Source organism: Acomys minous (genome assembly GCF_964271855.1).
Source record: "Acomys minous genome assembly, chromosome: 1".
NCBI classification, from domain to species: domain Eukaryota; kingdom Metazoa; phylum Chordata; class Mammalia; order Rodentia; family Muridae; genus Acomys; species Acomys minous.
This window is the reverse complement of record NC_140483.1, coordinates 173562019-173587544: the sequence shown is the minus strand read 5'-3', so window position 1 is coordinate 173587544 and position 25526 is coordinate 173562019. Positions and strand designations below refer to the sequence as shown.

Sequence of the window (25526 nt, the reverse complement as noted above, 5' to 3'; positions counted from 1 at the left end):
CTCTCTGTGCAACTTGTCTCTCTATTACTGTCCTGGTAAAAGTGCCTCTTCTCTCTCTCTGATTGCTCCTTTAAGTAGATTCCTTTTCCTATCTCTTCTCCTGAGAGTCGAGCATATCCTATTCTGACAAATTAAACACCACCAAACCAAATAACCCGATTAAAACTGGGGTACAGAGCTAAACTGAAAATTCTCAACAGAAGAATATCAAATGGCCGAAAAACACTTAAAGAAATGCTCAATGTCCTTAGTCATCAGGGAAATCCAAATCACAACAACTCTGAGATTCCATCTTACACCCATCAGAATGGCTAAAATAAAAAACTCAAGTGAAAGCACATGCTGGCGAGGATGTGGAGAAAGAGGAACACTCCTCCATTGCTGGTGGAAGTGCAAACTTGTACAACCACTTTGGAAATCAATCTGGTGCTTTCTCAGAAAACTGGGAATAGCTCTACCTCAAGACCCAGCTATACCATTCCTGGTCATATACCCCAAAGACGCTCTACCACACAACAAGGACACTTGCTCAACTATGTTCATGGCAGCTTTATTTGTAATAGCCAGAATCTGGAAACAACCTAGATGTCCCTCAACTGAAGAATGTATAAAGAAACTGTGGTACATTCACAATGAAATACTACTCAGCTATTAAAAACAAGGAAATCTTGAAATTCTCAGGCAAAATGGATGGAACTAGAAAAGATCAGGCTGAGTGAGGTAACCCAGACCCAGAAAGATACACATGGTGTGTATTCATTTATAAACGGTTTTTAGCTATGTAGTACAGGATAAACATACTACAATGCATAGACCCAAAGAAGATAAGTAGCAAGGAAGACCCTAGTGAGGATGCGTAAATCTCACTCAGAATAGAAAATAGAAAAGACATAGTTAGTGGTTGAAGAGAGGGAAAAAGTAGGAGAGGGAGCACAGAGAAAAATAAGAATGGAGATCAGACCTGGGGGTGGGGTGGGGTGGGGATGCACAGAAGGCCTGCAGAGAAAAGAGAAACTGTGGGTGGGGGGCATCACTGTGACAAGCTAGAGAACAAAACCTTTCTTATTAGTAATTACTTCAAGTGCAAATGAATTAAATTTCCCAACCAAAGGTGTTGAATAGATTAAAAACAAGGTACAAACACATACTATTTACAAAGGACTCTTTTTAACCTCACACACACTCACTGACTATGGGTGGAGAAATACAAAAAATATATACAAATAGTAAGCAAAAAAGTGAGTAAATGTATAAAATAGAATATAAGTCAAACACTTAGAATAGATACATAGGAAATAATATGAGTCTAGTCATCCAAGATTAATAAACACACACACACACACACACACACACACACACACACACACACACACACACCCCTTTAATATCAAAGTACTTACAAAACAAACATTGAGGGGAGATCCAAGATGGCAACGCTGATCACGAAGGTTATCAGATAAGCAGAACAGCAGTGATTGCAGAATAGCCATGGCTGTGGACCCCAAAATTCCAGCATCTGTGTTTCCCAGGTGAGACGAAAGCCCACAGTGAAGGAACAGTGGGTCCAACTTCAGGTCACCCAGCTAATTCTGGGGAAAGTACCTGGGTTCCACTGGAACACCGTCTCAACCTCCAGACACCTGCATACTCCCACTGTCACGTGGGTGGATACTGTCCAGATACCGAGATGCAAGGCTCCAACCTCGGGCCCTCTGACACCCTGGATCCACTAAAACAGCCCCAACTGCTGCTCCAAAGTCCAACCTGTTTCCCCAAGGAGAGCAACCAGACCTCTGAGTCCACAGGTTCTCCAAAATGGTTGTGCCCGGTGAGCACAAGGCAGCTGGAGCTCATTAACCTCACAGCAAGAAACCCAGTAGTGGGGAGGCTGTCTCCAGACCCTCTCCTGGTGAGAGGAGGGCCCCCAGGCCCTTGAGGAGCCCAGTTAATCCTCAGGATCAGACATCAGACGAGATTGGTACCTACCATACCCACCAATCCAAAGAGGGCTCCTGAAGGGACATCCAGCATCCTGCCCAGGGCTCTTCCTGCACCCCTAAGAACTCCAGAAGACAGCTAACAACCAGTCAATACCAGAGACAACTAAATGGCTAAAGGCCAGCAGCATAAAAGCACCATCAACAAAAAACAGAGCAATATGTGATTTGCCGAACCCAGTTATTCACCAGCAAGTGACTGTGGATACCATAACACAACTGAAACAAAAGAAAATGACATTAAAGTTATGCTAGTGAAGATAATGCCTTCAAAGAGGACACCCTTAAAGAAGTACAGGAAGATACAGTCAAACAGATTAAGGCTTTAAAAGAGGAAATTAGTAAAACATCCAAAGAAATACAGGAAAATACAAACAAGTGAAGGAAATAAATAAAATGGTTCAAAATCTGAAGATGGAAATGGAAACGATAAAGAAAGCACAAACTGAGGAAACTCTGGAGAAGGAGAAGAACTTAGGAAAGAAAATAGGAACCACAGAGGTAAGCATTGACAACAGAACAGAAGAGATGGAGATGCAAGAAAGAATCTCAGTTTTAGAAGATACAATTAAAGAAACTGATGCATCCAGCAAAGAAAATGTTAAATCTTTAAAAATCTCTGCCATAAAACATCCAAAAAATCAAGGACACCATGAAAAGACAAAACCTAAGAATAACAGGAACAAAAGAAACAGAAAATTCCCAGCTCAAAAGTCCAGAAAATATTTTCAACAAAAATATAGAAGAAAATTTCCCCAATCTAAAGAAAGAGATGTCTATAAGCATACAAGAGGCCTACAGAACACCAAATAAATTGGACCAGAAAAGGAAATCCTCCCACCACATAATAATCAAAACACTAAAAGTATGGAACAAAGAAAAAACATTAAAAGCTGCAAGAAAAAAAGGCCAAGTAACATATAATAACAAACCTATCAGAATCATACCTGACTTCTCAACAGAAACCATAAAAGCCAGAAGGGCCTGGGCCTTACAAATCCTAAGAGACCACAGATGCCAATCCAGACTACTATACCCAGCAAAACTTTCAATTACCATAGATGGAGAAAACAAGATATTCCATGACAGAAACAAATTTAAACAATATCTATGCAGAAACTCAGCCCTACAGAAGATACTAGAAGGAAAACTCCCACCCGAGGAAGTTAACTACACCAAAAAGAAAAAAGAAAAAAAAAAAAGAAAAGAAAACAGGGTATAAGTAACTTCACTATAGCAAAACAAAAAGTAGACAAGCACACAAACATACTACTGCAACCAACATCAAAATAAAAGGCACTAACAGTCACTGGTCATTAATATCTCTCAAGATCAATGGACTCAACTCACCAATAAGAGGACACAAACTAAGAGAATGGGTGTGAAAAAATAACCCATGATTCTGCTGCATACAAGAAACATACCTCAGCTACAAAGATAGACATTACCTGAAAGTAAAAGAGCTGGAGAAAGGTTTTCCACACAAAAGGACCCAAGTAGCAAGCTGGACTAGCAACTCTAATATCTAATAAAATAGACTTTCAACAAAATTAATCAAAAGAAATGAGGAAGGACACTTCATAATTATCAAACGAATAATCCACCAAGGTGACAGCTCAATCCTGAACATCTATCCCCCAAATACAAGGGCACCCACATTTGTAAAAGAAACATTAATAAAGCTTAAACCACACATCAATCTCCACACATTAATAGTGGGAGACTTCAATACCCCACTCTTTCCAAAGGACAAGCCAACAAAACAGAAACTAAACAGAGAAATAATGATACCGAAGAAGGATGCAGTCAGTCCTAATGAAACTTGGTAGACTGGGGTCTGCTGATAGGGAATAAGGGCTCCTCATCTCTGAGGATTAGAGGAGGGGCATATGGCAGAAAATGGAGGGAAGGTAGGACCAGGAGGAGACAAGAAAGGGGGCTACAGTTGGGATGTAAAGTGAATAAAATTTTAAAAATAAATTTAAATTTTTTAAAAAATTGACAAAGCTAAAGGGAAAGCAGCAATACAGTAAGAGACCACAGAACCTCACTTATATCAATTTACAGATCAGACAGCAAGTTAACAACAGAGAATAAGAAGAACACCATAGACAAACTGCCCCCAGCAAATACATGAGAACATTCCCAAACAACAGTAGACATACATTCTTCACACACACATACACACATACATATGTATATGTATATATACATTATATATATATATATATATATATATATATATATATATATATATACATATATATGTCATTGTCTAAGCTACATCACATCAGATCACAAACCAGTCTTAAGAAATTTGAGAATATTAAAATCATACCAAACGTCTTTCTCTTAGAAGAAACCTCGGAAAACTTAACTGAGAACACTCAGTGGTAGCCATGACATTACTGAAATGACACCAGAAACACAGGCATCAAACAGAAAAACAGAGACGTTGAACTACATCAAAGTACAACAGCTCTGTGCAACTGAAGGAATCATCAACAGAATAGCAAAGCAATCTATGGATGTGGAAAATAAGTAAAAACCAGAAATCTGTTAAGGAGTTCATTTCTAAAGTACAAACAACTTGATGGCAAAAGAAACACTCTCACTTTATGACCTAACTTAAAAGCAGGCCAATGACTTGAAAAAAGCACAAAAATGGCCATCAGGCCCCTGAAAAGGTAGGTGCCCAGTGTCAGCGATGAGGAAAAGCTTTAAAGGTTCCAGTGAGAAAGGTTATTGTGGAAAATAGCAATAATTTCCCTCAAAAAGTAAAAACAGAACTACTATATGATCCAACAATCCCACTTCAGAGCAATAATCAAAAGAATGGAAGTTAGAATCCCTAGGAAATGTTTACACGCCTGTGTTCAGTTTAGCACAGTTTACAATAGTCAAGCTGTGTAAGCACTGAAAGTTGTATCAACAGATGAATGAGAAAGAAAATGCCATAGAAGCTTATTGTGCGCCAGGCAATGACATAGACATGCTTTGAAAACACCGCAGTCACTGCAGTATGCAGTGCACAGGATGCCGTGGCGTAGTGTCGGAAGCAGTGTGAGCCGTTAGAGGCTGAGAGTAGAACAGTGGCTAACTGTCAACTTGACATAAGCTAGAGTCATTTGAGCAGAGAAAACCTCAACTGAGAACGTGCCCCACCAGCCCTGCCTTTGGACAAAACCCTGAAGAATTTCCTTGAGTGATGACTGATGTGGGAGGGTCCATCCTACTGTAGGTGATACCAAGCCTGGGCAGGTGCTCCTAAGTCATATAAGGAAGCAAACTGAGCATGCCATGAGGAGCAAGCCAGTAAGAAATGTGCCTCCATGGTGCTGCTTTAGGCTCTGCATCCAGGCTCCTGCCTTGCATTCCTTCCCTGACTTTCCTTTATGCTGGACTCTGACTGGGGCACAGAAGCTGAAATAAGCCCTTTCCTCCCCAAGCTGCTTCTGTGGTCATGGTCTTTATCACCATCTTTGCCTTTAATAAAAAGGTAACTAAGGAAGAGAAACTGGTGCCAGGCTGTGAAGTGTTGCTGTGACAGATCTAACCATGTTTTGGGGAGGATTACAGTGACATCTAATCCTCTAGGCTGGAAAGGCCATCCAGTGCTCAGAGCTAGACGGGGTGCTCTATAGAAGCTTGGAAGATAAGAATGTTGACAGCAACACAGATGAGAGAGGTCTAGCTTGTCAAGTTTCAGGGGGAAGTTTAAGAGTCTCTTAAAGACTCTATCAAGGCCATTTAGGCCATTTGATATTTGTTTTAGGACTCTGTGGTTCTGAGATCTGGGCTAGACTTGATATAAAAGTCTCCTTCCTGAGGACTACCTTTCATGGTACCAGAAGGCAGCATGCAAGCTTCCAGAGAAGGGAGGCCACCAACAGTCATTCTCAGCTATAATCCCTTATGAACCTCAAGAACAAGCATGTCGTAATAACCCTAACAGTTTAAGAGTGGTGTGCATAGCTTGGTGGTAATCAACAACTCTCCAATTGGACCTAAGGTCTACTCAACAAGAGAGAAGGCATGCCTGGTACAGGAAACCTTGCCATCTATCAAGGTCTAGTGAAGTCATGGATCTTGGAAAAGAGCCTACAACCACTTTACCAAACTAATGCAATCAATAACTACACTCTAATATTTGTCCCTACACCCACAGATAAGTGCAGTCCTCACCCCTCATCAAGGAAACATCTCTTCGAAAGAGATGGAGGCCATTACAGAAAACCACAATGGACCAAAGTGCAGAGCTGTTGACCCACTCCCAACCAATACATCTACAGACAACTCCTGCACCTAAGGCTTGGGAAGCACTACAGAATGGGGTGGGAGGATGTGAGAGCCAGGGAAACGGAAAATTTGCTATGAGATCGTGTCTCTTAGAAATTTCAGAGAAGCTACACAGCTCTAAGGTCTCACCAGCATGACTTCCTAAACATGAACTGAACACCAGTAGCCATGCTAATGTGGAAGAGGAAAAGCTATGAGGCCCCAACCCTAGACGAAGACCACAGGGAGCTATGGAATGCTGATGGTGAGGGAAATAGTCTGTCCCAGGGAAGAGCATACAAAGTGGTTCTCCAAATGGTCATCTCTGAAAATACACATGCAAGAAACATCATACAGACTGAGCAGGTTACACACACACACAAATTATAGAAAAAAGCTGTGAATTTGAAAGTGGGCAAGGTGGAATATCAGAGAAGTGTTGAAGTGAAGAAAGGGAATGGGAAAATGATGTGATTATATTATAATCTCAAGAAATATATATATATATATATATATATATATATATATATATATATATATATATATAATTTAAAATAAAGGAGACTGTGGTTCTGGCTGGCTGAGGCTGAAGGATCAGCTGTGGTTAACAAGAAATCAGAGCCACTGAAGTGGCTCCTTTGCTTGCCTTAGACAATCGATACTGAATAACTGAAGCTAAGAAGTTAGTGGTGATTAGTAGGGGGCCACTATCATTGAGGTGAAATTTTCTGGGAATATTCTCTCAGGGTCAGCACACAGAAGCTGTGGTCCAGAAGGGCCCAGAACCATGTTCTGGGCAGCTAAACTTGGTAATATGTAATAGTTTCACAGGGTAGCTGGTTTTGGAGGCATGAAGGGGTCATAGAGAGCAGCTGAGGCTCGGCATGTGAGAGAGGAGAAGAGGCCTTTAGCTACAGTAAAGGTGTAGCCTTAGTCACAGTAGAAGCCCTCAGGATTGAATGGGTCATGGGGAGAAGCTGAGGGTTGACATCAAGTGGTAGGATCAGAGTCCCTGAGAGAGGCCAGGAGAAGCTATTGGTGAAGGTACCAGCCAGTTGCAGCAGAGAGCCAGCATTCTGGATATAACAATGTGATGACCGCCAAGGAGAGCTGTTAGCAGAGCCAGCCTAGGAAACAGACAAGCCATTGTGTGCTGCAAACAGCAGAGTTGGGACACTGGAGCCCACTGGAGCCCAGAGGATCAGATCCTAGATGTCAAGCCCTGAACCTAAATGCTGTTGAGTTTTAGTCTAGCCTGGTTTCGAGGGTGACTACACTACACTCTGCTTCTTCCCTCTTTGAGCAAGAATATAAATAACCAGTTTGTAGACTGCCTGCTATGTGTACTTTTCGTTTGCATTTAGTAATTAATAAAATGACTAGACACATTTTCATTGAAAAAATGCAACAATAATTTTGATATAAATTTTAAATATGAATTATGTCTATAAAAAAGAATGTAGATAACTTGTTATTTTACAGGAAACTACAATTATAAAGGTTTGGAATTTGTGAGCTTTTGGAATATTACAGAGATTTTAAATAACTTAGAGAGGCTTTGTACTTTTAAGACTGAATATTTTAAAGTATTTGTATTTTTTAATTTATCATACAAAAAAGGTGAATTTTTGAAGACTGAGACTTTTAAATATTGCAATGTTTAATATAAGAGCTGGGGATGAACAAGAGAGGAAAGACTATGGTTTAACAGTTGTAAGTCTGTGCGGCAAGTTGACAAGATGTCAATTATTCTGGTTAGTGTTTTGTTAACTTGACACAAGTTAGAGTCATTTGAGAATCATGACTGTCGATTAAGAAAGGTTTCCATTAGATTGGCCTGTATGCAAGCCTGTGGGGCTTTTTCGTGATTAATGATTGATGTGGGCAGTGCAACCCACGACTTGTGGTCCTGAGTTGTCCTGAAAGGCAGGCTGAGCACGGAATGAGGAGCCAGCCAGCAGGCAACACTCCTCTATAGCTGCTGCTTCAGTTCCTGGCTCCAGGTTCCTACCCTGACTTCCTGTTATGATAGACTGTGATCAAGAAATATGAGTTGACATAGGCCCTCTCCTCCCCAAATTGCCTTCAGTCATGGTATTTATCACAGCAAAATAAACCCTAAGTAACATATAGCTGAAGGTGTAAGAAAATGGATGAAACTAGAAAAAAAATCATCCTGAGTAAGGTAACCCAGACCCAGAAAGATAAACATAGTATTATTTGCTCATATGTGGACATTAGCCATTAAGTAAATGATAACCAAGCTATAATCTGTAGACCCAGAAAGGTTAGGTATGGAGGGACTATCTAGTACCTTGGGTATATATTATGGCTTTTAGCATAGGATTCTTATGGGAACCCTGAGTGTGTGAACAAGTAAGTCTCTTGTTATCATGCCTACTCTTGGAGCCCTTTTCCTCCTGTTGCCTTGCCTTGTCTAGCATCAATGTGATGGTTTTTACTTTATCTTATTATATCTTATTTTTCATGTCTGATTGTTAACTCTTAGAAGCCTGTTGTTTCCTAATGAGAGACAAACACGAGTAGATATAGAGGGAAGAGGAGGTGAGGAAGAACCGGGAGGTAGAGAAGGAGAAACTGTAAGACTAAAAATGATAGATAGATAGATAGACAGACAGACAGACAGACAGATAGACAGACAGACAGATAGATAGATAATCTTTTAAAAATGAAATTCATAGCTAAGTAGTTGGAACAAAAAAACTCATCCTGGGTGATGTGACCCATATCTAGAACAACAAATATAGTGTGTTTTCATTTACATGTGGTTATTAAATGGATAAGCTATAATCCATAGAACCTCAGAGGTTAGGTATAGAGTAAAAAACTAGGAAAGGGAAATAGAATAAATAGTTATGGTTGGATGAGAGAGGGGAACGGGAGTGGGAGGATCAAGCCAGGAAGGGGAGGCACATATCAACGCGCAGAGACTGAAGCAGCATGCACAGCCTGCACAGCCTGCAAGCGTCTGCACCAGATGCGGTCCTAACACTGAAAGGAGAAATGGACACATGCCACGTTCCCTAACCCAGAGGAGCTATGTCCAATTGATAAGCACTTATAAATAAAAATTTAGTTTTATCCAAAGGAGTCTCTTTGGGAAACAAACTACTCTTAAGGGTACTCTGCTGGCTGTATTCCCAGCAGAGATGCCAACAGGAAATGAGCTCAATGGCATCTTTGAGGTTCTGCATCTTTTTTTCTTTTTTGAGGTTCTGTGTATTATGACGTCATATAAGAGCCTTTTCTTCCTTTCTTTAAAATTTTATCCTTTTATTTTTTATTTTTTCCCTAAAGACTTGTTGTGTATATATCGTGAATTCAAGTTTAGTGTTTTTATGGGATTCCAAAGTGCAAGAACAAGTGGATCCCTGCACCGTTAGCTATTGTGTCATTTCTTGGGCTCTTTTCCTTCTGTTTGTTTGTTTTGTTCTATTCCAAAATGGTTTTGTTTTATCTTATTTTTTTTAATTATCCCATAGAAGCTTGTTTTGTTTTTTAATGAGAGACAAAAAGGAGATGGGTATGGATGAGTGGGAGGTAAGGAGGAACTAGGAGAAGCAGAGGAAGAGGAATCTGTAATCAGGATATACTATGTGAGAAAGAAAATCTATATTCAGTAGAAGAAAAAATACAAGGGTAATTACACTGGTTACAATACATGGTGGTACTAACATATTTGATCCTTAAGTCTCCAGTTTTTCTATGATTTAAAAACTACCTTCAGAACATAATCAATACAAACAACTGGCAAGCACACAATGTACAAAGATATAATTTGTTATATTAACATGAAGGGGGGACTCTGAAACAGAGTGCTTTTAAAACTAGGACTTGCCTAATGCCAACATACACTAAAAGAATTATCAAAATAGATCTATTTTGAGAAAGCAAAGTGTCACAGATCCCTCCTTTTTACAGTATTATATATATTATATATATACATATGTATGAATGTATATATGTATGTATGTATGAGAAAGGAAAGTAGCAGATATTCTTCTGCATTTAATTATATTAAATATAAATTTTATAAATTATCTAACTGAAATTTGGCTGAAGTGATTTAAAAATCATGATTAATTTCTATAACAGTCTTGCCTTAGGTACAAAAGCTCAAATACTTTATAAATGAAAATATAAGTGGTTTCCAAATCCTGACTTTTGTGAATAGAGTAGTAATAACGGACACAGATGAGCACATATCTCCGTAGTAAGAAATATCCCTCAGCTCTCATAGAGCAGCTACTTGCAGTTAACCAAGGATTTAGGGAAGTTGGCTGACATAAAGCAACCAGATATCAGAGAGAGAGAGAGAGAGAGAGAGAGAGAGAGAGAGGGAGGGAGGGAGGGAGGAAGAGACAGGAGGGGTGGGAGGGAGGGACATATACTGCCTAATAATAGCAGAATACATTTGTTAAGACTCACAAAAACAGGCCATATTTTATATCTTATAACAAGTTAATAAATTTGAAAGAATTAAAATTCAACTCTATATCTACTCAAACAATATAGAGCTAAAACAGAACTCACCAGCAAAAAGATATGTGGAAAAACCATACATGTTTAGACATTATGTAACATGAACAACATCTTAGTTTGCATTCTATTGCTGTGATAAAACATCATAACCAAAGGCATCTTGAGAAGAAACCTGTTTACTTGGCTTACACATTTTGATGACACTGCATCATGAAGAGAATTCGGGGTAGGAACTCAAGGCAGGAGCCGGAGCAGAGGCCATGGAAGGATGCTGTGTACTGGATTGCTCAGCATGTTTGCTCAGCCACCTCTTCTTATGCAGCTCAGGTCTGCCTGCCCAGAGGTGGCTCTGTGCACATTGGGGTGGACTCTCCCACATCCGTAGCCAAGAAAAAGCTACTTTGGCTCACCTACAAGAAATGGAGACTCATTTCTTCACACGAGTTTCCCTTTTCTCAGACGATCCAATTTGTTTGGAGTTGAAAAAAATACTAACCAGGACAAATAGCTTAAAAACTAAATGATAGAAACATTTAAAATTCTTTGATATAGATGCACACACAAAAAAAATCAAAACTTACAGAATGCAATAAATGCATTATTTATTAGAATTTAAAGCTGTCAATACATATATTAAAAACAAAGTTCTTTTAATTAAAATCGCTTTTATACGATAAATAAATTCTGATTAGTTTTCCCTTTCCTAACCATCCCCCAGATTCTCATCACCTCCCCACCCGCCCAAATCCACAACCATTCTTTCTCTCAAGAGGAAAGCTTTTAATTGAGGACTCTAAATTAATTATTTTAGTAAAAATATATTTAATACCCATATGATCAACCGACTGGGACTCAAGTGGGCTCACAGAGATCAGGGACCCGTATGAGTCCTCTGCATATATGTTATGGCTGTGTATTTCATTGTTCTTGTGGGATTCCTAACAGTGAGCTTCTCTGACTCTTGCTTGCCTTTAGGACCCTTTTCCTCCTACTGGGTTGCCTCATCCATCCTTTTTTTTTGTTTTTTTAGTAATAGTTTACTCAGATTACATCTCAGTTGTTATCCCCTCACTTGTGTCTTCCCATTTCCCCCTCCCTCCCTCCTTCACCTTGTTCCCCTTCATCCATCCTTAATATAAGAATATGTGCCAAGTGTTATTGTAGTTTGTTATGCCATATTTGGTTGATGTCCCTGGAAGTTCTGTTCTTTTCTGAGGGGAGATGAAGGGGGGGTAGATCTGGGGAAAGAGGAGGGGAGGAGAGGGGAGAAACTGAAAGGAGGGGCGGGAGGGGAAATTGCAGTTGAAATGTAATATATAAAAGAACAATAAATTAAAAGAAAAAATGCTTTTAAAAAGGTTTCCACCTATTCTCCTCCGGTGAGTGGAGAGTGAGATCTGGCTCTCACACGAAGTCTGATGCCCCTTTTCTGACCACGTCCCCTGGATAGGGAGGCATAGCGGCACTCAGAGGAAGGATAACAAGTTACCAAGAAGAGACTGGATATTCTAAGAGCATATATAGGGGGAGGAGGTCTCCCTCAATCACAGACATAGGGGAGGGGAGAAGGGGGGAAGTGGGAGGGAGGGAGGAATAGGAGGAAACAAGGGAAGGGCTAACAATCGAGATGTAATATGAATAAATTAATAAAAAATTTTTAAAAAGGTTTCCACCATAATATGAAAATATATATTTAATTAAAACCTAAGGCAAGGAGTAATAAAGCAACATAACATTACTATGAGCATATCATATCATATCTATTGAGTGCAACTGCGGGTCCAAAAATCAAACCATACAAGTTAGGTCAACTTAATTTCAGAAGAATACAGAAAAACATTCAAGAGTGGAAATTGTCTTTTCAAAAAGTGATACAAGAATGCCAGGAGAGCACTGGCCCCTATCACTCCATTTCACTGGCGTACCCATCCGCTAGCACTGTGGAGGTGGAGACAGGAAAATCAGGAGTACATGGCCAGCCTTGGGCACACAGAGAGATTAAGGCTATCCTGGACTATATGAAATTTCGTCTCAAAAAAAATCAATGAAAAGACAATTAACTATGAGGATATACAGGGGAAGGAGGTCCCCTCAGTCACAGTCATAGGGGAGGTGAGTAAGGGGGAAATGGTAGGATAACAATTGAGATGTAAATGAATAAATTAATAACATATATTTTAAAAAAGAAAAGACAATTAAGCTACTAAAAAAGGCAAAAAGGTTTCTCAGTAGATATTTCATAATCTCATGAAAAGGTGTTCAAACATCATTATCCACAACTAACATGCAAACCAAAGTCACTCTGAGATACTGTTTCAGGCCCAATAGGGTGGACTTTTTTTTTTTAATGGAAATGTATAGAAACTGGATCAATCTTCATACACTCTGGTGGCGCTTCATAATAGGAAAAGCTCTCTGGAAAACAATTTGACGATTTTTCCAAATGTTAGATATAGAAAACAACACAACACAACAGTGGCAAAGCAGTGCCAGGCTACAGGAAGAGGTAGAATTCTACTTTCATTCTGTTGTGATAAATTACTCCAACCAAAAGCAACTTAGGGAGAAAATGACTTATTTGGTTTTCATTTTCAGGCATGGCCGGTGGCTTCTGGTTCCACACAGCATTACCTCTAACCCAGGAATGCACAGCCCAGGAAGTACAGCAGAAACCATGGAGAAACACTACTTACTGGCTCACTGGCATGTGCTTAGTTAGCAATTTTATAGGGCTCAAGACCACCCGCTCAGGGAACAACACTGCATGTGGTTGGCTTAATCTTTCTACGTCAATTAACAATCAAGATGATCCACCACAGATATAACCAGCAGCCAAATCAATCTGGCAACCCTTCATTTGAGACTCCCTTCTTGGGTCAGTCCAGGCCGAGCCAAGTTGAGTATTAAAACTAAGACAGTGTCTGGATAGCTTTTTTATTCTATCCACTTGACACAAAATAGAGTCACCTGAGAGTAGGGAGCCTCAATTGAAAAACTGCCTCCATAAGATTGGCTTGTTGGGAAGCCTGTGAGGCATTTTCTTGATCAAAGATTGATGTGGGAGAGCCCAGCTAGCTGTAGGAAGCAAGAAAGCCATGGAGAAACAGATACACAGCATTCCTCCACGGCCTCTGCTTCAGTTCCTGCCTTCGGGTTCCTGCTTTGAGTTCTTTCCCTTCATAATAGACTGACCAGAATGTATAAGGTCAACCCCTTGCCCACACACATTGTTGTTGGTCATGGTGTTTTATTAAAGCAATAGAAATTTAACTTTAAAAGGTGGGCAGCATGGGAAAGAAAAAAGAACAACAGTACGCAGCAGTAGAAGCCAGGTAAAATGCAGAAACACTGAATTTTAGATTAATGAAAGAAAAAAAGTAACAATATATAGCCATAAAGAAATAGTTGGGAAGGGAGAGAATCCCTATAGCTGCACTGCATGAAGAAAGAATCCTAGGAAACCCACAGCTGTGCCAGCCAGCATGATTCAAAACAAAGCTTAAGATGGAAGATATGCATGCGACAGGGATCCCAAAGAAGGGGATATGTGTACTACAGGATGCCAGAGAAGGGGATACGTGTACTTACAGGATGCCAGAGAAGGGGATACGTGCACTACAGGATGCCAGAGAAGGGGATATGTGCACTACAGGATGCCAGAGAAGGGGATATGTGCACCACAGGATGCCAGAGAAGGGGATACGTGCACTACAGGATGCCAGAGAAGGGGATATGTGCACTACAGGATGCCAGAGAAGGGGATATGTGCACCACAGGATGCCAGAGAAGGGGATATGTGCACTACAGGATGCCAGAGAAGGGGATATGTGCACTACAAGATGCCAGAGAAGGGGATATGTGCACTACAGGATGCCAGAGAAGGGGATATGCATGCTACAAGGACACCAGTGAAGGGCCCTGCATTTTTTTTCTACTCACTGAAGTACTGGGAGAAACTCGTTCGGGAATTTTACATGAAACCATGCATGGGAGAGAAACAGACCACACCTTTTAGTTCCTCATGGCTTCTCTGCCCTCCTTGGCTGAGTGAGCCATCTGGAATTTTCACCTGGTTTGCCAGTATTTGAAGTCTTAGTGAGAGTAATAAGGCGAGAGGAAAAAGAATAGGAAACCTCTTTGCTGGCAATATGATTTTAAAGACCCTATTTTAAAGACCCTAAAGACTCCACCAGAAAACTAACAGATGTGATCAACACATTTAGCAAACTAGCAAGTCATAAAATCAACCTTTTTAAAAGTAGTTTTTCTATAAACAGACAAGAAAACAAAAACAAGATTAGGATGAAATCAGGAGACTAGCTCCATTCACAATGGCCATTGCATGAGGGTGACTGGATGAATGGTACATTTACACAACAGATCTGTTTTTAAAAACTCAATTACAAAAACCTCAGGTAAATAGGTGGAGGTAGAAACAATCAGCCTGAGTGAGGTAATCCAGACCTAGAAAAACAAACGCTCATGTTTTCTCTATCTCGTTAGCTTCAACCCTTAGATAGATGTAGTTCACTTAGAATGTCCACACAGGCCAGGTAGATTGTGGAAAAATCTACAATCTACAAGGGGGAGGATTTTTGAAGGATGTGAGACCAAATATAGTCTCTTTATACAGAGATAAAGTGCAAACTAGAATAGAATTGAATGGGGGAAGGCTAAGGAAGGCCTGGGTAAAAAAGGGAATATATGAAAAGCCACATGGAAACCTACTCCTGAGGAAGTTTCCTAAAATATAATGGAACATAAATGGAGTTACCATACAATGAAGAAGATAAGGCCAGTCATCGTATGCCAAATAAAACCTCCAGTACTAGGATGGGCTACATTTTTTTGAGTCTTTGGCCAAAGGGTTTCCACAGCCACCACCTCAGAACATTACATACCAATGCTATTTGTTACCACAACCTGACTGTAAGATCTTATTGCTGAAGACAATAAACACTTATGTCATTGAACATGGAGAAATCAAGCTGGTGCCCAACAAAAGGCTTTTCTCCTACTGACTAACGTTCATAGCGATGTTACTATACATGTTAGCAGATGAGAGAAGAAATCATCAGTTTCACTGCGCTACAAACATGTGGCCTACAACAGTGACCTTTCTACAATAGGGGCAGAAAGGTTATGGGAATAATCAACTACTTTTTAATTGGATATAAGGCCCACTCCATGAGATAGAATCCACACTTTATACTATTAATGAGCCCAAGACCTTCGATTAGATAGATTATTGACCCTAAGGGAAAACCTACTACTATCACTCTGCTAAAGGAATGTAGAAGTAACTCCTATTGGCATGTTCTACACCAGTCAATTGGTGCATTGCTCAGCCTTCACTAGAGAAGCTTTTACTTGTAGTAGAGACCAGAGACAAGAAACACCAGAATGTTAGGCTGTAAGTGGGAGGCCTTTATCAGACCCCTCCCATCAAGGCTCACTATCTATGCAGAAAGGGGAGCAAAATTTTAAGAGCCAGGGATGGTGGAAAACTACAAGAAAACTGTGTTTTCCAGATACAGCAGGGTTGGTGCACATCTGAACTCACACAGACTATGGTAACTTCAAGCCACACCAACTCCAAACATGAAGGAAGGCAAATAGGCACAAAGTTCTGCCCCTTGTCAAGCAACTCTGCAACTTATATCCACAGGAGAGGGAAACATCAGTTTTCTCCAATGGAGTAAGTAACTCTAGGGCAGGCTACATCCTCAGGGGTAATTGACCAACTGTAAATTGGCTCCATGCTTTATATATGTTTTTTTTTTTAGTTGGTTTGGTTTGGTGTGGTGCCGTGTGGTGCAGTTTGTTTCTTTTTGGTAGGAGTTGCTGTTTGTTTGGGAGAGGGAGAAACACAATGCTGGGTGGTAGAGAGCGGGAGGATCTAGAAGGAGCTAAGCAAAGCAAGAGAATATGATCAAAATGCATTGCATAAAAAATTTAAGCTGGAAATAAATTGCAAAAGCATATGCATGGCAACAGAAATAACTAGCTGAAAGGACAGACCATGGAATAAGGTAAATTCATCTGGCAACAGTCTAGTTTGCAGAATAGACAAAGACCTCAGTTTTAAAAAATCAGGCAGCAAAAGAACAAACAACCTAACCAGTGAGCCAAACTGACAGTTATCACCAGAAGTACAAAAGGCCAATAAACACAGGGGAAAACATACAACACCTTTGGCAATAAAGGAAACAAAAATCAAAATTAAACTGAGATTGTACCTCACTCCAGTTAGAATGCCTATTAACAAGACAAACAGCCTATACTGACAAAAATGGGGGAGTGGGAGGAAGGCACGATTTACATTGTTGGTAGAAATGTAAGTTAGTCAAGGCATTATGAAAATGTGATATACCAATATAATAGAATATTTCCCACAAAAAGGATTAAACCATTAACACATGTCCAAAATGGCTAAAATTTGAGGAAAATATGCTAACTGAAAGAAGCCAGACAACAAAGGCCATACTTTGTATGGATGTGTTTATTTTAACAATCCAGAATAAAAAAAAATCCACGGAGGTAGAAAATAGATGAGTTTAAGTCAGATGTAGGTGAAGGATATCCAAGAAATAGATCACTTAAAAAACAGAGCTTATTTCAGGGTGATTTAAATATTATAGAATTAGCTAATGTGAGCATAGTACAATAGTGTGAATGTATTGAAATCACAGTTCTATACAGTGTGATATTTCTGCATATATGACTATTCATGTGTATCTGTGTGGGGGTATGTGCAAGTGCCCACAATGTTGGATTCCCTGGAGGCGAAGTTACAGGTGATTGTGAGCTGCCCGATGTGGGCATAAAACACCAAACTCAAATTTCTCTCTTCAAGAGCAGCAAGTGATCTTAAACACTGAGCCATCTCACTAGCACCTGAGTTATACATTATGCATTTTAAATGGTTAAAATGATTAACTTTTTCACAAAAAAAAAAACGTTCAATAGATATGGATTTTCCAAAATATAAAACCAACTAGGAATACAACTCAATAGAGAAAAGAATGTATCTTAAAATATACATCACGAAACATTGTAATGACTTTCTTGTTTTTCTTTTTCTGAACCCTCAACCTAAAATTGATCCCTTAAGAATATCAATAAAAATTTAACTTCTGACCTCATTATAAACTCACATCGCCAGGCATAGGAACGTTGGCCTACTCAAGACATAAAATCAAAGGATGCCAATTCCCTGTCACAGTGACACAGTGTTTGTATGTAACTTAGTAATCTTCCCATGTTTTGCATTTTTTTGTTGCTGCAAGGTACTGAACTCAGACATCATGCATGCTAACAGTACATTCTACCACTGAGTGGCCACTCACTTCCTCCCATGTTTTCTAAATCATCTCTAGGTTATATTTACCTAAAACAATGTAAACGCTATAGACATATGTGTGTACACATGAACACAAACATGCACTCACACACACACACACACACACACACACACACACACACACACGATCTACACTTAGTTAAAATGACAGGTACAAAACTGGTGGGTATCAGAACCAACTGTGCTCATGCTTTTATAATTAAAAAATTGTGTTATTAACAAGACAGCTTAACTCCTGGCAACACCCAGCCTACCTCAAAGAAGATGATGATCATCAATGAACCTCCTTATGGAGACAGCTTCAAATGTGGCACACGAGCCACTGGGCAAAATGTCCTCATTTCTACCACAGACAGAATTCTGCCTAAAAATGGGCAAGCTTGGATGCAGGCAGAGTCAATGGCCAAACTCTGACAAGACAGGGTAAGCAAGTCCTCAATAGTTCCTGCCTCACAAATATGTCTGTCAGATCTATTGGGCCAGAAGGATGAAGATGATGCGCCAATGTTATAGAGAGTTTGGGGCGACTGTTCAGGCAGTAAACTCTTCCCTGCCATTTTCTTATTGTGGTAGCTGTTAACCTGTACTTCCTGTTTACTCAGATAAATAATTTTATTCCTTCTCAAGTCTCTCATGGCTTGAAGATCAGATAGTTTAGTTTTACAATTAAGCTTAGTTGTTTTGGGGTTAAAATGTTTTAGGTATGGATAGATGTTTTAAACTGATAAAGATGAGATATCATAGATATTGATTTACATTCAGAATTTTAGATGCACCGAGATAGGAAAGATGTTTTCTCCAAAGCTGCCAAATACAAATAGGCAAAACACTGGGAACATAACATGTATATAATTCCTGATTGTGTCATCGTTGTTCTTGCTGTAGGTAGTTTATTGTATATATGTGTAATGATATAAATGTATATGTAAAGATGTTATTAGTATATGTACATATGTATATGTGTATGTTTGTATGGGGTGGGGTAGGGTGTGTGTGTGTGTGTGTGTGTGTGTGTGTGTGTGTGTGTGTGTGTGTTTGTGTGTGTGTGTGTGTTCAGAGGTTAGCTTCCAGGATTTAGCTCTCTCCTTCTGTCGAGGTTTCTGGCTTGAGCAGAAAGTGCCTCTGTGCCCTCAGCTCACTCCCTAGCCCCGCACATGCTTTTAAAAGCGATGACTTTTTCTTATTAAATATCAGGTGAGCCCCAAGTGGGATTTATAAATACTAGCTAGTCTATTGCTTTTTACAATTTAGTTTCAGGTTCTGAAATTTTTAATGGAGTATGTCAAGCATTGCAATTATCAAATATCATTAAGTTATTAAAATGCAGAAATGTATACATGAAAACAACCCCTTCAATATATTAGAATATTGAAATGCATTTCATCAACTTATAGTTAGATTTATTCTATAACTGTTGCCCTTGTATCATGTGTTCAAAGCAGTAAATATGGCTATAGCAGAAATGTTCAAAAAGACCAGAAAAATAGACATGCAGGACACTGGCCTAAAGACAGGTAAGCCTACCTCCCTGGGCTCAAGACCTTCTTGCCATCCAACCCTTCTCTTCCAACTTCACAGAATAGATAACTATCCCGAATTATTGATAGCCTTTCCTAAATTTTTACTTCAAGTTTGAGAAGTAACTGATAAATTAACCACCATTCCATGCATTGCCAAAGCCATGAATTACAATAATTATCCACACAACTGAAGTAGGAGGCTGCAGGCATTCTTCTTTCATGAGACAAAAACTGAAGATCTGTGTGACTATAGCCATCCTATAACCTGTAGTCTTCTGTATTCAAATAGATAATTGTCATTTCTGTAAGGAGAGGGTCCAGTATTTACACTTAACATTGACAGTAGCTTTTCCCTGGCATCCATATCAATTGGAGAAGTCAGCCTCTACCTAATATTTTTCTTCCATATGGAGAGCTGATGAATGGGATTTCAAAATCTACATTAACTATAGGAGTGTGTGTGTGTGTGTGTGTGTCTGTGTGTGTGTGTGTGTGTGTGTGTATGTGTGTGTGTGTGTGTGTGTGTGTGTGTGTGTGTGTGTGTGTGTATCCATCCTAAGATACAAGTAAAAACCAAGATCACATTCCTGAAACTACATTTCAGATCTGAGGCACACATATTTGGTTGGGTATTAAGCTGTACTACTGGCTAAACTTTTTGAGGAAGGAAAAAATGTGGTTGTAAAGAAACCTAAATAAAAAGAGAATCCAGACTATTTACTAGACTTTCCAAAGATTTAAAAATGTCATTTTCAAAACTTCAAAGAATATAGTGACCTAGGATTTTTTTAAGTGTTAAAATGTACTAAATATTAATTCACTATTATTTAATATCCTTAAGACTATTAGTTTTAGGGTATTAAAATTCTTCTAAATGGTAGTCATCATATATATATCTACATATATATATATGTATGTATTTTTTAAAAAGCATTAGCCATCTGTATTTCAAACAACTGTCAGTTAGACAGTAACACACATTTGTAAATAATGTTACTTTTAACTAATGAGAGACTGCCAAGATGACTCACTGAGTAAAGGCACTTGTCACCAGCCTGATGACCCAAGTTCAATCCTCAGAATCCATATGGTGGAGGAGAAGCCACAAGTTGTTTTATAGCCCCTATAAGTGCACCTTATGAGTGTGCACATGCACATACATACATACATACATACATACATACATACATACATACACACATTAATAAATAAATAAATACATGTAAAAACTCTTAATGGAATAATGAACACATCTCTTCATCTAGATTATGATGCTAACACAAGGCATAGCTAACAACTTTATACTAATGTAACAAATTTACACTACTAATAAGTCACAGTTCATAATATAAAAACAATCAGTTTGAAAAACAATATATTGTTGAGTGAATTTTTCATTTTAAGAACATCTTCATTTAAGTAAGAAATGTCCATGTGAATCATCTATTGCGTAGCTAAGGTATATGACTATTGCCAAAACATATCCTATCTTCCCGTGTGTACATACACAGACAGTAGCAGGCCAGTGTTCTGTCATCACAGGACAGGTGAGAATGACGATGACCCTTGCGTCACTTGATAAAGACCACAAATAACTGCAGTGTACTTAGGCCAGATTGGAGAAACCATAATTCCCATAGTTTTACTAAGTACCTAAAGTGAGTTCTAGAAAACTAATGACAATGTGGCTCATAGTTTTTGCTAACTTATTTTTTAAAATATTCAAAGGTAATTAAACTGTTTTGCAGTTAATAAAAACAATGACCTAAAACCCCCAACCTGTCCTGCCTGCAAAATATGCTGGGACAATAGTGACTCAGAGCTTGTAGGAGCAGCCAACCAGTGACTGGGCTAAGTTGAGACCCAAACCAGAGGGGGGCATCCATGCCCGACACTGCCTGGATGGCCAGCAACCAGAAGCTGGATAGCTTAAAATAATTAATTAATTAATTAAAAACGAGAAGCTAATAAAATGATATATAAACTCATAGGATTGGTACCTATCCCAATTGTCATCAGAGACGCCTCCTCTAGCAACCTACGGGAGCAGACGCAGAAACCCACAGGCAAACATCAAGCAGAGTTTGGGGAACCCCAGCAGAAGAAGGAGAGGACAGACTGTAGGAGGCAGAGGGGTGGAGGACACCAGGAGAGCATGCCACCAGATCAATTAAGCAGGGCTCATGGGGCCCAGAGAGACAGAAGAAGCAATTGCCGGTTTGCACTAGGTCTTCCGCATATATATTGTTGCTTCGCTTGATTTTTTGTGTGTGTATGTGGGACTCCTAGCAGTAGGAATGGGAGTGTCTCTGACTCTTTTGCCTGCTTGTGGGACCCTTTCTGTCCTACTGGGTTGCCTTGTCCAGCCTTGATATGAGGAGAGGTGCCTACTCTTCTTGCATCTTGTTATGTTGTATTTCGTTGCTATCTCTGGGGGCTGCTCTTTTCTAAAAGGAAAGTGACGAGGAATGGATCTCAGGGAGAGTGGAATTGGGGGACCTCTAGAAAGAGTGGAGGAAAGGGAAGCTGTGGTCTTTATATACTGTATGAGAGAAAGATAAAGAAAAGGAAAAATAGAGTAAAATAAAATAAAACTTTAAGAATTAAAAAATCAAAATAAAGACCAGAACAATCATGGCACAAATTGGGTGATTTTTAAGAATTGTAGTACCTTATGGAGCATGCTTTCTACTGTTCTCATGTGATTAGCTACACACTCTTTGTCTCTAGAAGAAAGAAGAAAAAGAAAGATTAAGTGTGAGTGTAACCCAAACATCTTCCTACATTTGTTTGCATTTTAGCCTAAGTCACCATTACTAGCTGTCTTTGATCTCCCTTTAAAAGCAAAAAAACTTAATGCTGGGGAGGTGGCCTGTGCACGTGTGACAGGATCCAGACCTCCAGCACACATATGAGAAGCCATGACAGCCAGCCTGTAATCTCAGTCCTCACACGGTAGACGCTGGTCCCCAAGCAGGCTGGCGAGCATTGCTAAAAGAAATTAGTGAGCTCTGGGCTCAAGGAAAGACCTTGTCTCAACAAATAGAATAAAAAGTAATCACAAAAGAGACTCAACATCAACTTGTGGCTGTCACATGCAACACACACACACACACACACACACACACACACACATTCACACACTCACACCATACACATGTGAAAAAAAGTATTAAAATGTAACCATGGCCACTGATAAATTTTGCACTTAGCTCTTATGCTCACTTATGTTACTTGTCCTAAACTGGGGAAAGCAGACCATAAGTTAAGAGAATGGAAAAGATAAAGAAACCATGATTATATTATTCATTATTCACAATTTAAAATGCTCTGAAAAAACAACACATTCTTTAAATCATTTAATTGGTGGCAAAGTGTTATAAGTGTTGATGTTGTATAAAAAACTATTGTTTTTCTTCACAGTCCTTTTATGCTGCTATAATTACATTAACACCCTCCACAGCCTGACAACACATGTGCGGTTACAAGTTCTCTTCTTGCCCTGTGTATTTATTCAGCTTTCATAATAAAATAAAAACCATGAGTTAAAATGCTGAAGACTAGATTATAATAATAATGTATGAATGAAAAATGTAAACAATATAGTAACACTCTAAGTTTTAATCAGTCTTATTTAGTTTTATAAGATCCTATGCCCATAGAAACAAGCCATAGACACCTGTGTCCTGAGTAAACTGCAGCCCTGTAAAAATACAATGGAAATCTGGAGGTTTATAATCCTGTCTTCGTGCCTCTAAGAACCTTATGATCTGTGAGACTCAGAGTTAATAACCTAGTGTGTTTCTTCACTCTATGTGAGGAGATTGAGAAAATGGCAACAAATCTGCGGTGGTCAAACTTACATTTTTAGAAATAAAAATTATATAGATTTAATGTGGAAGCTATATAGCTATACAATTTTCAAAAAAAACGAACTACTGGTGGATATTCAAGCAAGCCAATATTTGTGCTTCAGAATTCATCTTCCCATCATGCATAAGTGATGTCATCCACCCAGAAGCAATAGGACTGCTGTCCTGGTATCACAGTCGCTCCACCTCAGGATTCACAGGCTCTACCCTGTAATGTATAGAGTGTGTTCACACTCACAGCTTGTGTCTAACAGGAGTTTGTCTCAAAAGTGTCACTATTCTTACATTTTCATGAATAAAAAATTCTAAACACAGAGAATCAATTAGAACCATGGGTTTCTTTCATTCTTTTCACCATGCTGTTGCACAACACCCTGCCTTAGGGTAGTCCATAAGCCTTACTATGGGGAGCAAACACGCAGCAGAATGCTTCAGTTGGAACTTCACAGTGTATGTATGGCCACTTGTTACATGCTACAAGAGAAAACATTCTCCGCATTTACATAGCTGCTTACACTGAAATGGTATCTCTTCTATTAAATGTACTCTGGCATTTACCACTATAAGCTTAATGGATTCCCACGATCAACATGTTTTAGTTGCATCTTAAGGCTATGATACATGTATTGATTGCATACCAACATTTCCTGATGGAAATATTACTTGTAATATCAGTAGGCTCTACAAAGCAAAGTCAGGAGTGGGAGCCAGTGGAGCAAAGGTGATAAGCAATAAACAGAGACAAGTAACGTAACTATGCGAATCTTTTAAACAATTTTATGTTTCACACTAATGAAAATGTGGTTTCAAACAAGTCACAACTGAGCACCAGATATGCATAATTTGAGGCAATGTAGAAGCTTTGCTTCTGAGGCTTCTCAATAAAATATACACTTAGTATGTTAAGAGTTTCCTTTTTGAGGGCATATCAGAGAATTTCAAAGAGAGACAGCTGTACTTTTGTTTTCCTGCACTGTATTATCCAGGGCTAAAACCCAGAGCATGAAAGTAGGAATTGATCTTTCGTCTGTTTTAAGTGCTCTCCCCACGGCCCGCGCGCTCACTTGGCTGCCACGCGGAGGGCACTCTCGGCATCACGGATGCTCTCCTCCAGCCGGCGCTTGTCCTGCTCCAGCTGGGTAAGATGTCTATTGAGCTGACGTAGAGATTGATCTTTCCTTCTCAGCTCCATCTTTGCCTCGGAGAGACTCTGCGAGCAGACAGAAAACAGAGTTACTTGTCAGCCCTGATAATTAACTTCAATTTATGCCATAGGCTATTAGACAAAGAAGAGTACAGCCTGGCTGAGATGGGGAGTTGGGTCATTACGCATCAAGGTTTAACAAATTTCCTGCAAAATTTTTTACATTCTTGCTAATAAGAAATAAGAACTACATTGTTTTGAGAACTATTTGGCTACAAAATATAATTCTATTTTATCACATAAAGGAAAACAAACCATGTTCTTACTAAAAGTTTCCTATTACAGAAATCTCAAGCTATAAGTCCTTGCCTTTAATGATAAAAAGAATAAAGAACTGATTCAACAATTGTATGAAGATTGGATTCTATTTAACTCTCGACATGACTAAGAGCTATCAGATGTCCCACAGGAGTGGATGGTAAGGAAAAGCAACTGGAACTCCAGGGGCAATGACGGGCTCACACGTGCTTACATCTCTGTCTGTGGCAGCTTGCTGTACACATTTCACTAGCCGAATGGGACTCGGCAATAAATTTTACTTGCTTCCCAACAAACAGCTTCCACATCAAGAATTACTATGGCTGTGCGACCAGCATGTTCTAACTGACGGGACGGTTAATACGGCATTCATGATGAGTTACAGCTTATGAGTTGTCCCAATCACAGAGGCACAGGCTCTATGGAATCACTGTTCATTACATACCAGCTTAGCACAGACATCCCGGCATGCAATTCCTCAGCTTTTTTTTTTTTTTTTGAAGGATTAAGTGAGAAAGTATTAGAATCAGA

At 39.3% G+C, this 25526-nt stretch overlaps 1 protein-coding gene across 6 annotated transcripts in view; it reads right to left on the bottom strand.

The window, feature by feature from the left end:
• CCDC171 (coiled-coil domain containing 171) overlaps positions 1-25526 on the bottom strand; it is a 304004-nt gene that overhangs the window by 94694 nt on the left and 183784 nt on the right. For 5 of the 6 annotated variants that reach the window (XM_084777633.1, XM_084777635.1, XM_084777632.1 and 2 more), the window contains 2 exons: positions 24598-24743; positions 22333-22387 (listed from right to left, as the gene is read on the bottom strand). In XM_084777633.1, the coding sequence (XP_084633759.1) occupies positions 22333-22387; positions 24598-24743 (201 nt within the window). The remainder of the gene's footprint in view (positions 1-22332; positions 22388-24597; positions 24744-25526) is intronic. The other variant, XM_084777636.1, reaches the window with a different exon arrangement.